This window comes from Carassius carassius, chromosome 44 (genome assembly GCF_963082965.1).
Source record: "Carassius carassius chromosome 44, fCarCar2.1, whole genome shotgun sequence".
Lineage (NCBI taxonomy): Eukaryota > Metazoa > Chordata > Actinopteri > Cypriniformes > Cyprinidae > Carassius > Carassius carassius.
The window spans coordinates 6,907,275-6,923,193 of NC_081798.1; the positions used below are offsets into that span (position 1 = coordinate 6,907,275).

General features: G+C 34.8%; 1 protein-coding gene across 2 annotated transcripts; it reads right to left on the reverse strand.

Moving 5' to 3' along the window:
* Positions 1 to 2,884: 2,884 nt before the first annotated feature.
* Positions 2,885 to 8,002, reverse strand: LOC132126394 (opioid growth factor receptor-like). Of its 2 annotated transcripts, XM_059537619.1 has the most exons (9): positions 7,689 to 8,002; positions 7,423 to 7,500; positions 6,198 to 6,248; positions 5,968 to 6,022; positions 5,778 to 5,856; positions 5,595 to 5,661; positions 5,271 to 5,419; positions 4,740 to 5,164; positions 2,885 to 4,706 (listed from the first exon to the last, which is right to left on the reverse strand). In XM_059537619.1, exons 1-9 carry the CDS (start codon positions 7,881 to 7,883, stop codon positions 3,391 to 3,393), a joined length of 2,415 nt encoding a protein of 804 aa, XP_059393602.1. In that variant the 5' UTR covers positions 7,884 to 8,002; the 3' UTR covers positions 2,885 to 3,390. The 2 variants fall into 2 exon arrangements, with proteins under 2 accessions (XP_059393602.1, XP_059393601.1); XM_059537618.1 differs by having other exon boundaries at positions 2,885 to 5,164.
* Between the last annotated feature and the right edge of the window lie 7,917 nt (positions 8,003 to 15,919).

The following is a 15,919-nucleotide window of genomic DNA, read 5'->3' on the forward strand; positions in this document are numbered from 1 at the left end:
ACTGAAAGACTCACATATCTTCATATTTCTGGTATGAATTCAAACTCTTCGTGTGTATGAGGCCATTTAATGTAGTTTCAAAGACATTGAAAGGAAATTCAAACTCTGTAACTCTGTAAAATGTATCAAAAGCTCGCTAGTTTATACATTCATGCTGTTACAACAACCGGAAGCAAAGCTCCAAACTGAAGCCTGAATTTGACTGACTGAATTTCCTCACCTGACAGAATCTTCTTGGGGCCCCAGACAAACTATTCATTCGGCTTGAAGTGCTTAAAGGCTTAGTTCACCGAAAAATGAAAATTATGTCATTAATGACTCACCCTCATGTTGTTCCAAATCCGTAAGACCTCCGTTCATCTTCAGAACACAGTTTAAGATATTTTAGATTTAGTCCGAGAGCTCTCAGTCCCTCCATTGAAACTGTGTGAATGGTGTACTGTCCATGTCCAGAAAGGTAAGAAAAGTAGTCCATGTGACATCATAGGGTCAGTTAGAATTTTTTTAAAGCATCAAAAATACATTTTGGTCCAAAAATAGCAAAAACTATGACTTTATTCAGCATTGTCTTCTCCTCCGTGTCTGTTGTGAGAGAGTTCAAAACAAAGCAGTTTAGTGATATCCGGTTCGCGAACGAATCACTTGATGTAACCGGATCTTCTCGAACCAGTTCACCAAATCAAACTGAATCGTTTGAAACGGTTTGTGTCTCCAATAAGCATTAATCCACAAATGACTTAAGTTGTTAACTTTTTTAATGTGGCTGACACTCCCTCTAAGTTCAAGCAAACCAATATCCCGGAGTAAATCATTTACTCAAACACTACACTGACTGAACTGCTGTGAAGAGAGAACTGAAGATGGACACCGAGCCGAGCCAGATAACATCTCTCTGATTTTTCCAAAACAGCAAACATAAAGTAATCTAGTACACTTTGTATTAGACTTTGAAGGTGTCCGACCACAAGAATTTCATGAAGGAAAAACTTAAGCAGTGCCTGGTAGTGCTTCAATCCTAGAGTCCCCAGTCACTTCACTGCACAAAGAAAGTTAATGTGTTTAAGAGCATGCTTAAGAGTAGCGTAAGATTTAACTACGGAATAAACACAATGCCATTCCATCAAGGTGAAGATTTTTTTTAAAGAAATGTCTTTTATGAAGATTTTCGTTAATCAGACCCCTACAACATAGCCTACCCAATATACTTAACATGGAGTCAGAATTTTCCTAAGTGCAATTCTCAAGAAAGTTCTGAAGTATTTCCTAAGAACTTCGAGCTTATTTTCCCTCAAGAACAGAATGGCAGTTACCTGGTTAGGGCGGTTCTTGCTGATTACTGCCGCTCCCTAAATAAAACCAAAAATCATTGCTCTTATAGCCATGGTAACTGCAAATTAACCATGGTTTTGTAACTTCAAATAATAATTTACAAAGAAGTATTAGGATGATGTTATTATAATAAATTTGTTTGTGTGTGTGTGGTTATAAAAACAGACCTAAGTCAACAATAGACTTTAAAATGACTTAAAATGCATTATATAAAAACAATGAGGCAATAATGATAAGTTAGTTCATAATTATATGGTTTCATCGAATAACACTGTTAAAATAGTACAAAATAAACAATTGATGTACATTACATGTTATTACAAATGCCTACAAATGGAGCCAAAGGTCATGTAATAGCTGCTGCTACAGGACAATTAAATCATTGTTTAACAGGCTATTGAGCAAGCATTTCATTCACAGATCCACTTCTTTATTAATTCAATCTTTAATCTGTGGCCACCTTTTTGCTATAGATGATACTGCCTCTGTAATTACTTCAACAAACAAACATGTGGACATCACAACCCTTTAAAAAATAAACCATGATTTTATCATAAAAAACTGCTTAATTTTCTTTGGCATGATTTCTGAATGCTTGTGACTATAAAATCAATCAGAAAACTTTATTAATAAAGTCATAGTCATACAGTAGATAACTGTCTGATCTACAATTGTAATTTGTAAATAATACAAATCATTTATTTACTTGCTTCCTGCTGAAAAAGTTAAATGTTTCGTGAACCCAGGCCCAGTTGCTAAGACAACGCCAAGTTCATGTCTAAATATAAAAACATAAAGCAGACGTACTCTACATGCCTATAAAGTGCTCAACCCTTCCCACTGTCAAGATCAAATTAAAGCGGAAGATCAACAAGAATGACACAACTCCAGGGTTTACTCAAGGGTTGGCATGTCTTACATTTATGTTCAGGCTTAGGCGAAAAGCAGGTTACAAAAAATCTAAAAGAAAGTATAGACTAATCTGGCACATATTTTTTTGCTATTTGCAGGATCAAACTTTAATTAAAATCATTAGGAGAATATTCGAAAAACCTTTTTCATCGATCATCTTTTCATTTCATTTGATATTACATGTAGATCTACTCCTCTTTGCAATATGTTCAGTGTGGTTTATAACATGCTCTTTTTAGCAGCATATTTGCATCAGTAAAAGCAGAGTTTTATCAGTGGGAAAACATTTATTTGCTTCAGCAGTAGAAATCTTAATAATAAAAAATAAATTCTTAAACAAACCAAAAACCTTTTAAACAGCTATAATATTCATTTGAGTTCCATTACATATTTATTTTCGTTTATAACAGGCTTTATTTTAGCATTTTATTCATTAAATATTTAACTTTTTTTAAACTCACACTTCAACTTCAGGCATAGAGAACTTAAAAATATTTCCAATTTTGAGTGTTTTCAAAAAATAATTAATCATAGTAGACAAAATCATAAAACTCACAAATCTAACATTTACTGATGATCATTTTTATAGTGCAGCTACTGTATATGCTTCATTTGATGTTTGTCGGTGAAGATGTCACCGATGTTTTGTCGGTGAAGAGATTAAATTAAACTTTTTAGCAGTTAACAGCAATTTAACAATTAACAATTTATCAGTATATTAACAATTCATCACTACAATCCATAAAAAAGACAAAAATCAATATATTACATTTCCTAATATGTACTTTTATAATGCTATTTTTTCCCTTATGACAATCTGCTAAGCAAGAAAAAAAACAGTCATCTTTAAGAATAGCAGTATAACTTAACTCATAAAGGACATCACAATATATTTTTGTCCATAAACCCATCCTTATCATCCCCATGAGACGTGTCAGACATCTCACATGAAGACTCTTTAGTTTGATGTGGACCACTAACATCATCACCATGAGACATGTTTGCTGGTGTTAAAAATCGATATCATCACAATCACTCATCTCTTGACGTTGCTTTTCTACACTTCCATTTTCTGAGCTGCTCTCATTCGCTCCCTAATAAGTCATTTTTTATTGCTGTCAATTTGTTTGGACTAACTGGCATCACCCTTTACTGCTCATTTTCTGATTTTTCATGTTTATTTTCAGTTCCGTCCTTCATTTCGACGTCCTGCACCTGACATGAAGACCCCACTTCAGTTTGGTGAGAACCACTAGCAGCATCATGACCATGAGTCTTGTTTGCTGGTGCTGTGTTTTCATTATCATCACTAACATTGACACTATTTGCTTCTGTCGATTCGTTTGGAATAACTGGCTCCTTCTTATTTTGCTTATCTTTTTTACTTTTCATCTCTTCAGGAGAATGACTAGCCCCTATTTTTTCAACTTCATGTTCGCTCTCATGGGGATTCAACCTTTTTTGGTTATCTTCTAATCCGTTATATTCAGTTTCATCCTTCATTTCCACATCATGCCCCTGACATGAAGACCCCTCTTCTGTTTGGTGAGAACCATCAAAAGCATCATGACCATGAGACTTGTTAGCCAGTGCTATGTTTTCATTATTATCACTAACACCGACACCATCATCATCACTCATTCCATGATTTTGCTTTACTCCATCGCCATTTTCTGAGCTGCATTGTCCGCTCTCATTTTCCCACTGATCACTATTTGTTTCTGTCGATTTTTTTGGAATAGCTGACTCATCGTTATTTTGGTGATCTTTTTTTCTCTTCTCTTCAGTTAGGTGAGAACCACTAGCAGCATCATGACCATGAGACTTGTTCGCTGGTGCTGTGTTTTTGTTATCATCACTAACATTGACACTATTTGATTCTGTCAATTTGTTTGAAATAACTGTCTCACTTTTATTTTGGTGATCTTTTGTACTTTTTATCTCTTCAAGAGAATGACTATCCTCATGTTCGCTCTCATGGGGATTCAACCTTTTTTTGTTATCTTGTAATCCTTTATCTTCAGTTTCATCCTTCAATTTTTCATCATGCACCTGACATACAGACCCCTCTTCAGTTTGGTGAGAACCATCAAAAGCATCATGATCATGAGACTTGTTAGCCGGTGCTATGTTTTCATTATCATCACTTACACTAATTTCATGATTTTGCTTTACTACATCCCCATTTTCTGAGCTGCATTGTCTGTCTTTATTTTCCAACTGATCACTATTTGTTTCTGTTGATTTTTTTGGAATAGCTGGCTCATCGTTATTTTGGTGATCTTTTTTTCTCTTGTCTTCAGTTTGGTGAGAACCACTAACAGCACCATGACCATGAGACTTGTTTGCTGATGGTGTGTTTTCATTATCTTCACCGACCCCAACACTCAAATCTTGATTTTTTTTTTTTACTACACCCTCATTTTCATTTTCACTATTTGTTTCTGTCAATGTGTTTGGAGTAACTTGCTCATCTTTAGTTTGGTTATCTTTTTTACTTTGCATCTCTTTAAGAGGATGACTGGTGTCTGTTTTGTTAGTTTTGTGTTTGCTTTCATGGAGATTCTCCCTTTTCTGCTGATCTTCTGCATTACTACTATTATTCTCTGTTGGCTGGTCCATGTTTTCGTTTTTGCAGTTTTGTTTATCCACCTGACCTGACAGAATCTTCATGGTACCCCAGACAAAGTTTTTCTGAGGATTGAAATGCTCGTAGGCAAATTTAACCAGCTCTCTTCTGTCTGATTTGTCCAATACAGCAAACATAAAGTAATCTAATGCACTTTTCTTCACATTTTGAAGCTCTCCCATGACAAGAGTTTCATTGAGGAAAAACCTGACCAGAGGTGCCTGGTAATGCTTCAATCCTAGAGTCCCCAAGCACTTCAGGATGCGTGTGATGCGCAAGTTGTTATGTGTATGTCTGAAAAATCAAAGGAAAAATTATGTAGCAACTGGAAAGTCATAAAAGTCTTGAAACAACATCAACTGAAATGCAACAAATAAAAAAAAAATATGACAGTAAAAACCTGTTCAGGTTTCTAAAGCGGTCCTTCCAGTTAGGAGCACGAGTCACCTTTCCTGTTGATTCATCGGTCAAATGTATACCGTAGAAATCCAACATGAGCTTATATGATTGCACCAATTTTTTCTTTGCTTCTTCGTCTTTACGGAAAAGCTGGAAAAAAATGAAGAAGACTAATTTAAGTGTTCTCTATTTTCATTATAGTGTAACCTGCTTCTAAAAGGAGACGAATATTTCCTGAGAAATCCTGTCAGACAGATACTTTTTAATATTGTTGGTAAACAAATCTGAAAATCCACTAGAGGTCAAGTGAATGTTTTAAACTGACCTTTATTTCCTTTTTCGAGAGCACATGTGCTCTCCAATTCACCCCCGGCTCTTGTATTGGAAACAACCTGCAAAGTTTTTAAAATGGTTAGTTGAATGATGGCCATTCAAACACTTCCAACATACATAAAAACAAAAAACAGTGTTGACTAGAACTCCTGGATGAAGTGGAACAGGATCTAACCATTGAATGTAGGAGTGGACATCTTCCAGCCATTCATATTGACCCTGCCACTGCTGGTGAAAATCACTGATGTAAAGTTCTGCACAAACAAAAGTAATATGTTAAAGCACTTCCTTGAATAACACTTGTAACAGCTAAATGAAAACCATTAATATTGTGATTTTACTATAGAATGAGTGCAATGCCATACCATCAGGGGAAGATCTTATATTACCACGGTAAAATTCTAGGTTATAGAAGTAGTCCTTAAAAACAACAACAACAACATTAATAATAACACTACACAAACCCATTATCAATTATCTTCTCCAAATAAAGACTGCTTAGTGAGCTGTCAAACAAGTTTTGTGCAGTTAATACTCTAACACTGTACACTGACATGTGGCTAATTATGAGTGTAATGGCAGAAATTTTACTTACTGTATCTTGTTCACCAGCACCATCATCATCATCACTAATATTATCCAAGCCCTTGAGTCAGAAACAAATTAAAGCTGTAAGATTTTAGCTTAGAAGATCTTGGCAACATTTAGGCATGTCCTGTTGTGTGATTTAGATACTCATCTCATCTATATATTGCAGATTTGTTCACTGAATATAAACCTAACAGAGTACACAGATCATTAGGATCGAGTCAGTTGGAAATACCAAGGGTTCACACAAAACAAGGGGAGTCCGCCTTTAGTTACTATGCCACCCGCAGTTGGAATCAGCTTCCAGAAGAGATCAGATGTGCTAAAACACTAGTCACATTTAAATCTAAACTCAAAACCCATCTGTTTAGCTGTGCATTTATTGAATGAGCACTGTGTGATGTCAGAAACGATTTCACTGTATTTTACATATTCACTGTATTTTAGGTCAAATCCTTTTTTATTTTCAACTGTTTTAAATTCATTTTAAATAAGTCCATTTTTAAATAATTTCCAAAGTTATAAAATTGCTTGTTTTTATTTTTATATTATTTTTCTTCATGACTATTTTACTTTCTTTTATGTTAAGCACTTTGAATTACCATTATGTACAAAATGTGCTATATAAATAAACTTGCCTTGCCTTACAGTATATGTTTTTCATATTTGTTTCAATGTAGTAATGTGAGTTGGCATGTCAGTTTGTAGAGTGGGGTAAGACCATAGATATGTACATATCTATAGGTAAGACATAGTGTTAATATAGGAAATTGTACACATTTTTCTCTTACACAAATTAACCACAGATGTATATTACAGCAAATGTGTAGTGATCTCTTTTTTTTTTTTTTTTTTTTTTTGGGAGTATTGCTAAAAAAAAAAACGCTTTTACTACAAACAACACGGTTAAACAATGGTTAGTACAGCAAAACCATGGCTAATTTTCGTAAGGGTTGCCATTATTATTCCAAATTTTGACTGTGACCATCGTATTCGTGACCCTAGTATGCGCTGTTGTCACTGTTTGGCACCTTGACACTATTCAGAAACTTTCTTTTCCAAAAGTGAAATTTCGCATGCTTGCTTTCTTCTACTGTAGGTTAGAAATACAAATAAAACAGCATATTAGGTTTTTTTTCCTGCTTCTCTTTTTCCTTGCCTAGAAAAGGACTAACGCATTAAAGAGTGGCACAGTTTACCCCACCTTCTTATTTGAAGGTAATGAAACTCACCCGGCAACTATGTCGAAATTTTTGCATGTCCCTTGCGGCAAACATGTTCCTGCGACTCTCTCCATAGTGGTGAACGTTCTGTAAACACACCCAGAAATCCCAAAATGAGACAGGTGTGTGTAAAATCGTTTCACATTCATAGAAATAGAAAGCGTAAATAGCATACTATGGTACAGCCTACCTAACGCACCTAAACACATTTCAGTGAATGAATGTTTTATAATCCAGACCCGGGAAAAAAGTAAATATTAGTAGTTCAAACATACCTTCTTCCTGTGTTTTTTATATTCGTCTCCATCCTCCCATGTAGAGTCATACTCGCACTCATCACCTGACATGTTAATCTGACGAGTAAATCTCAAACTAAATTTACTAAGAACACGCCAACCCAAAGCAGGCAAAGCACGAAAAAACCTATACAGACCCCAGCACAAAACCCTCAGAGCTCTTTTAAAGCTCATCGAGCGAAAATAACTAGTTGAACTTGAATAACTAGTTGAACAACGCGTACTCAACACTTCCACTGTTAAGAGAAAGTGAAAGGCTTGTGGTGAATCGAAAGCATTTCTAGTTCAAGGAAATGCAGAGCTCGAGTTGACTCAAGGGTTGCCAGGTCTTGTTTATTTTCTAGGTTCTACACAGTCATTTATAGTAAATAGTATATATATATATATATATCATTTTATATATATATATATATATATATATATATATATATATATATATATATATATATATATATATATATATATATATATATAGCATTTTATATATATATATAGCAGTTTTCTGAACATGGAACTGTTCACTCTGTTAATTAGTGAATCAGGCGAAGGTGTTTGAATGCTCTTGTGTAGGCTACTTAGTGTTGTGCAGTGTTTTTAAAAGTTAGTGCATATGGCCACAGTCCTTGCTCCATAGTCCATGTGTCCATTGGTGTCACTTCCACTGCTGTGTCGATTTATAAAATATTATTCCATTCATTTCTACTATTTGTAAAAATCTATGTAACGACCAAATTTACGTTTACTACTTTAGTGTTTCACATAGACCTACAGCTCAGTTTAATGAGCGCCTGTCAATATCATGTTTATAGTGTCCTCTAGTGGATGTATTTGGGAACAACGCTAGGTTTCCATTCTAACTAGTTGGGTTTGTCGTTTTAGTTTTGTACTTATAGTTTTTGGACATGTGTACAAGAGGTTAAGATAATCAGCCAAACATACAATCAGGAAAATATGCCTATTTACTATGTAAAATGTATTTTAAAGATTGTTTACAGAAAAACGTAATCCAGAAAACCCGCAGTACCTCTGTAAACCACTGGGGGGCTCAGTCCACATGCTGGGATAGAAGCATTGCAGGAGAGAGCCTCTGCTCAAAATATACGAAATGGTCTTTAGTTGAATATCGTAGTCATTAAATTAATAATCTAAAGTGGTAATAATGAATACAGTGATAACTAAGTCTGAGTAGAACTTCCAGAATTAAATTGAGAATGCTTATTAAATTCCAATCCATGAAGGGTTATAATGCCAAAACGGACTGAAATGTGGAAAAATTCATATTCTTAACTGCTGTTATTGTAGTTTTTAATATTATAGTTAATTTTTCTGTATCAGTTATTTTTGATGAAAATGTTTTCTACTACTAATGACCAAAAATAGACACGATTAGTCATACTTAATTATGTGATTATCATGGTTTTGTCACAAAACTTGTGACTGTGCTGATTTTTTTTTCGATGATAGGGACTCAGTTCTTAAATTCAGTCACTTAATGTAATTACTGTAGGCTACACATAGTAATTTAAGATAATCTGGTTCCATAAAGAAAGTAAATGTTGCGTTATCACGTGACTCCGTGCTATTTGTTTGTTTTTGTTTTTTATTGCAATTGGATGACTCATTTTTTTCCGTTCTCAGAACAAACATTCCAATTTCTCGATATGTCAGACTCACGTGTTCTGGAGGATTCTTTTTTTTTTTTTTTTTTTTTTTTTTTTTTTTTTTGTGGACGTCATGATTGGGAATCATGCTATACGGTATGTTGCAAAAGCGTGTTATGAACAGCAGATGGCTCTGTGTCACAAAGCTTTTCTCAAAGCAGTCAGCACCTAAGAGCTATTTTCCCTGTCGCTCATCATTCTCTGTTATTCAAATACCTGTTCTGAATACACTTGTCAAACGTCACATTAGGAACCAGATACAACGTCATACATATAAAACCATTTCACATCAGGACTAAACCTGAATGAAATATTAGCTCAGTTTATGAATGCTAGTTAGTTAATCAAGTCTGCCATCCAAAAAGAGGGTATGTGAATATTTTAAAGAGCTGTTTAGTATCATTTGAAGTAAATATGCTTACCACAAAAAGTGCTAGACCAAAATGTACCACATTTTGCACTAAGGTATGCAGCATTTCATAACAAGTCACATTTTCTGCAGGCAAAAGCCATATTTTATGTATCCGGTTTACACTGCACACAGTATGCATATCTGCCATACTTTATTTCTGTAGTCATGTCCACATATGCAGAAGCATTTTCCCTTTGAGTTTATAATGTGTAGTAGTGGATTATTCTTGACAGCTTTATGTAACAGCATGTCCTTTGTGGGTGTGTTAATAATTTGTTGATTTTCTTTGTTCAGGGTCTTTTGAACAGCCACATCTTTAGAGACGTCCACACAGCAGAGTATTTTTAATGTTTTTCCCCTGCATAAGACCAGAAAACATGAATGCATTTTTAACCTTAGTGCAGTGTTATTGTTTTGAGCTCCAAAAAATCTTTAGCTCTTTAATTTTGTATGAGGTAATATATGTTACACTGCTGGACAATGAGATTCCAGAACACTGTTAGTAAATACACGTGCACTAATACAATTCCAAACACCATGTTTTCCACTTATATTAGCACATTAATCTAAGTTAATGTGTAACAAAATATACCTTTGCTGGCTTAATCACACACGCTGAATTGAAAATAGTTAATACAGCATAAGAGTGGTGTTTTACAAGTTTTGTTATTTAAAAGCTAAACACCAAGTGCCAGGGCCACCGGTCTTGAAAAAACGCCTTGACCCCCCATTTGACCCCCCACCCTCTTCCTGATTAATATATATATATATACAGTGTTGGGGAGTAACTAGTTACATGTAACGGCGTTACGTAATTTAATTACAAAATTATTGTAACTGTAATTAGTTACAGTTACTACGAAAAAATGAGTAATTAAATTACAGTTACTTATGAAATTTTTAACGATTACAAAGGGGATTACATTTGAATTTTTACACGCATCCACATACAGATTTAACTGATTTCTTTCCCAAATTGCACTGACTATTCTGAGACATACCGCCCTAATAATTTCCGGGATGCGGAAATAGGCTACAGTCTGGTTCGTAGAATCCAGTCATAAAAACGGAATGCCTAACGCGGATGGAATATGCCACATTTTGGATGACTAAATCAAAAGTAGGTCAGTACACTTGAATCAAAACATGACATGGACTAGTGTCTGTGAATATTAAGCCCCAAAAGTGCAATATATGACTTGCACATTCTGCGTGTCCGTGGAAATCAGGCGCGGACTGGACACCGGGAGAACCGGGACAATTCCCGGTGACCTGGCAGCCGATTTTGCCCAACTATTTAATATCATTATTGTATAATTGCCTGCCGAATGTACTAAAGCGATCATTTGCGAATTGGCCATTTGATAATTAAATCTCTAATAAATCATGAAGTGTTAGTCATGACTCGCGCGCTCTCCGCGGCTCCGCCAAACGGTTTGGATCAGACTCCGAGTAATCAATGCGAGAGAGAGAGAGAGAGAGAGAGAGACAGAGAGAGAGAGAGAGAGAGAGAGAGAGAGAGAGAGAGAGAGAGTAGAGTGGACTGCTGGAGCAGAGAAGCAGAACTACTGTTCAGGGTTTCAGGTCAGTTTCATCTGTAAAGATGCTTTTTTGTCTTTGTTTTTTTATTTTATTTAATCAAGCAGCAGCACGTTGCTCATCATTCATCACTCAAAATACTATATAAAGGACATAATTATTATCTGTTGTAATGTTACAGTAGTAATTTAGCTGAAAAAAAAAATCAGATTTTTTTATAGGTTTAGGGGGAGCTACGACAGACAACAACACAACCCTTACGAAAATTAACATTTTAATCTTTAACTATAAATCCAGAAAAAATGGTTACTATTGTTTAACTGTGATAACCAAAAATGTAAAATTATTTTACAAATGTATTTATTTAAAAATAAATACAAATCCATTTGCAAAAAAAAAAAAAAATTAAACAAGGTTATTTTACTTTTATATAGGCTAATAAAAGCATGGTTAATTTTTGTAAGGGAAAAATATGACTCGTGTACAGTATTAGGATTTTTCTATAAAGATATTGTAGTATTGTAGAGTATTGTATTGTAAAGTATAGTTTTGTTCAATCTTGAGTATTAAAGTCATGAGAGAGATGCATAACAGGGCAAAATAAAGAAACTGAAGAGAAAAATGAAAGTGAAGGTGCAGTTCAGGAGAGAACTTTTAATTATTTTGCATGTCCCCAAATTAAAGATTAAAAATAGATAAAAAATAGTTTTGTCCATGAATTTGTTTGTATGAGTTTGAATTTTCCAGTCTGATTTTTTTTCCCAGTCCGCCCCTCCTGTAAATTAATGGCAAAGAAATGGTTTCATTTTCTACACATAGGCCTACTGAAGCTCGCAGTGTTTTCAACCTCTGCCGCCTCAATATAGGAGTAAACGAGCACATAAACATAATTTCTAGAACTGCTCTGTGTCACGTCATGTGCATTTTACTTATTTTGAGAAAACTATCATCATATACAGAGATACAGCAGTTAAAAAAAACACCAATGTTTCAGGAGTTTATTACACAGAATATGTCACATGCTTATTAGATAACTGTATTTAAGTTGATGTATATGCTTTTATTTATTATTCTTTAATTTTCACAAATTTAGAAAAGTAATCAAAAAGTACTCAAAAGTAATTAGTTACATTCCTTTAATAAAGTAATTGAAAAAGTTACACTACTATTACATTTTAAACAGGGTAACTTGTAATCTGTAACCTATTACATTTCCAAAGTAACCTTCCCAACACTGTATATATATATATATATATATATATATATATATATATATATATATATATATATATATATATATATATATATATATATATATATATATATATATATATATATATCCGGGATAAAGATTAAAAAATGTTTCTCTTCAAACTACGCAGAACAATAATAAATAATTATTATTTCGACATTTATTCGTACACTGAACCGAGAACCGTTTCTGTCGGACGCGTCCGATTTCCAGAACCGAGGAGCTGATGATACTGCGCACGTGTGATTCAGCGTGAAGCAGACTGACACGAACCGAACTGAATCTTTTGGTGATTGATTCTGAACTGATTGTGTGCTAATGTTATAAGCGCGGGTAAACCGAAGGCTTGAATGAAGGGCAGTCATCGCCAATGACATCGAGCGCAAAAGAACCGGTGAACCGTTTTTTTTTTTTTCAACTGGTTCACTTGATCACCTTCTCCTTTGCCCATTAAGTGCACTTTTGTCAAAGCAAAATTTCTTCGATTTTTTTTTTGTAATAACATTCCCTTTTGTGAATGCCTGCCCACGCCCAACCATAATATTAGTACAATTTATTAATAATAATTTAGTAAATAAAATGACCAACATGATGACCTTTCACCTGACCACCTCATCCGACTGGGACGATTCCTCACGCCGCACGCGCATTTTTTAATTGCTAGAGGATATTTTCAACACCGTGGCAGCTGGTAAGTGGTGTTTCATTCCCAGCGAAGGGATTTTAATGTTTATTTGCTTATTTTTATTTTACAAGAACGATGTGATGTGAGAACATGCAGATATGTTGTATATATTGCTGTGTGTAGAAGTAACACTAGCGTGCTGTTTGAGGGAGAAAAGTTTCAAAGGCATCGAGGGGTCTGGTCTTTTTTATGTTATTTGACTAAACTTTTATTATATTACAGTACTTATTTATTTTTTAACACGTAGAGTGCCTTAAAAATAATTATCACAACACTGGTAAGGCTTATTTAGATTTTCTCATTCTCTGAATTATCATTATAAAAATAAAAACAATTCAGAAAGGAATTAAAATATAATTATATTTTAAATGGGACGCAACTATTTTTTTTCTACAATAGCAACAGTGTTTACAACAGCAACAGCAATAATATCTCTCTGGAAAAAAAATGTAAAAATAGCAATGTCAATAAAAAATCCATAATATCCTGACATCAAAGTGCAGTGTGAAGGATATGAATAACAAATGTAGCCTGTCATTTGTTTACATTGCAAAGGTGTTCAATTTTAGACAACTACAACAGTAATAATAATATTAATCACTATATTCCAGTGTATCAGTTTTTTAATGTTTTGTATCAACATTTAAGGTGGACTTATTGATTAGGTGCAAGAGTAGTAGTGATGGTTAAAATAATAGATTAATCCTGAAATAGTAAATTGAACATTGTTCCTAGATGGACAGAGAGTGGAAAGTAATAGATCAAATGAGGAGATGGAGATAGAGGAAGAAAAATAGGGAAATGTAGAGGCACAAGTGACAGAAAGAGAGCAGGGAACAGCAAGCCAGGAGACAGAGGCTGGTAAGAAAGAGGAAAATGTAAAGGCACAAGTGTTTTCTGTAGTTTTTACTATAACCGCTGTTCTTAATTATTCTGTAGAACAGAGAAGAAAAAGCCATCAGGTTGGGACAATTTAAAACATTTCAGTTTCTAATCCCAGAGCTATTATTATTTTAAACTTAAAATTGTCTTCTCTATTGTTTCTTTTTCAAAGCTGCATCAAAGCATTTGCTGCTGTATCAATACATAATCATCCATATCTATACGTGAATCAGCAAGGAATGCATCACAATATATTGCTGTATATTGATATTTTGAACAGCACCATTTAAAGCCTTGTTCCATGTGCCCCTTTTATACTTTGAGCACCTGCCCCTCCAAAGGTCTCTGCACGGCCCTGTTCAGAGGGAGTTAAAAAAGTTAACAGCTTAAGTCATTTGTGGATTAATGCGTATTGGAGACGCGAACCGTTTCAAACGATTCAGTTCGATTTGGTGAACTGGTTCAAGAAGATCCGGTTACATCGAATGATTCATTCGCGAATCGCGAAACCGGATATCATTGAACTGTTGTGTTTTGAACTCGCTCACAACAGACACAGAAGAGAAGACATACATTTTCAATGGAGGGACTGAGAGCTCTCGGACTAAATCTAAAATATCTTAAACTGTGTTCTGAAGATAAACGGAGGTCTTACGGGTTTGGAACAACATGAGGGTGAGTCATTAATGACATAATTTACATTTTTGGGTGAACCAACCCTTTAAAGTTTGAGCATATTGTTTGCAAACTTCAATTGATTAATTAATTAAAAACAAAGTAGTTGATATGCTGTGTTGTTTAGTAGCAGTAATATGCAGTTATTAGCAGTGTCCACTGTATTTTTTGTTGGTTTTCATGAGACCCCCATTGAAATGACCAGGACCTCCCATTGCCCAATCAAAATTGTCTGGAGCCGCCACTGGCCAGGGCCAATGGCATTCATGTTAAAGGTCCTGTTCTTCGTGATCCCATGTTTTAAACTTTAGTTAGTGTGTAATCTTGTTGTTAGAGTATAAATACTATCTGCAAAATTCTAAAGCTCAAAGTTCAATGTCAAGCGAGATATTTTATTTAACAGAATTCGCCTACTAAAAACGACCCGTTTGGACTACATCCCTCTAGTTCCTGCAGTAATGACATCACTAAAACAGTTTTTTGACTAACCTCCGCCCACATGAATACAGCAAAAAAGGGGGCGTGGTCTTGTTGCGCTCCAACGAGAAGGAGGAAGAGCTGCATTTGTGTTTGTCACCACGTCGTCGAAACGCTGTTATTTTCATCTCTGATTCCAATCACCTTTTTTGGGCTTCCCAGGGACGCTGTACTTGGAGATTAATGGTTACCATTTATGTTTAACTCTCTTAAAATTATAATCCACATGTAAAACTATATGCAGCATATTTTGCTGAGGACAACTTCCTCATTCTCAATCAGTTTAATGCCGGATTCGCACAAAGATTATTCCTGAAAGATTGAGCAGTTCCATTTGTCTGGAGAAGGCGTTGTTTATGGACCACAACCGGTAAGTGTATTTTATTAATTAAGTTGTTGCGTTTAACAGTTTCTGTAACTTATTACACAAAGGGCAACGCTGTTTAGCTTTGTTAACTAGATGTTAGGGCTGATTTTCATGTGCATCTCATCAGTAAAAACGCTCCTGTGATTATAAGTACATCTCCAGCACATGCTCCTGCCCACTTGCTTCTCAAAACTAGTCCAAAACTAGCCCAATCGTGTTTCCAGGAGGGCCGCATGCGCTATGCGTCGAATCACAACACA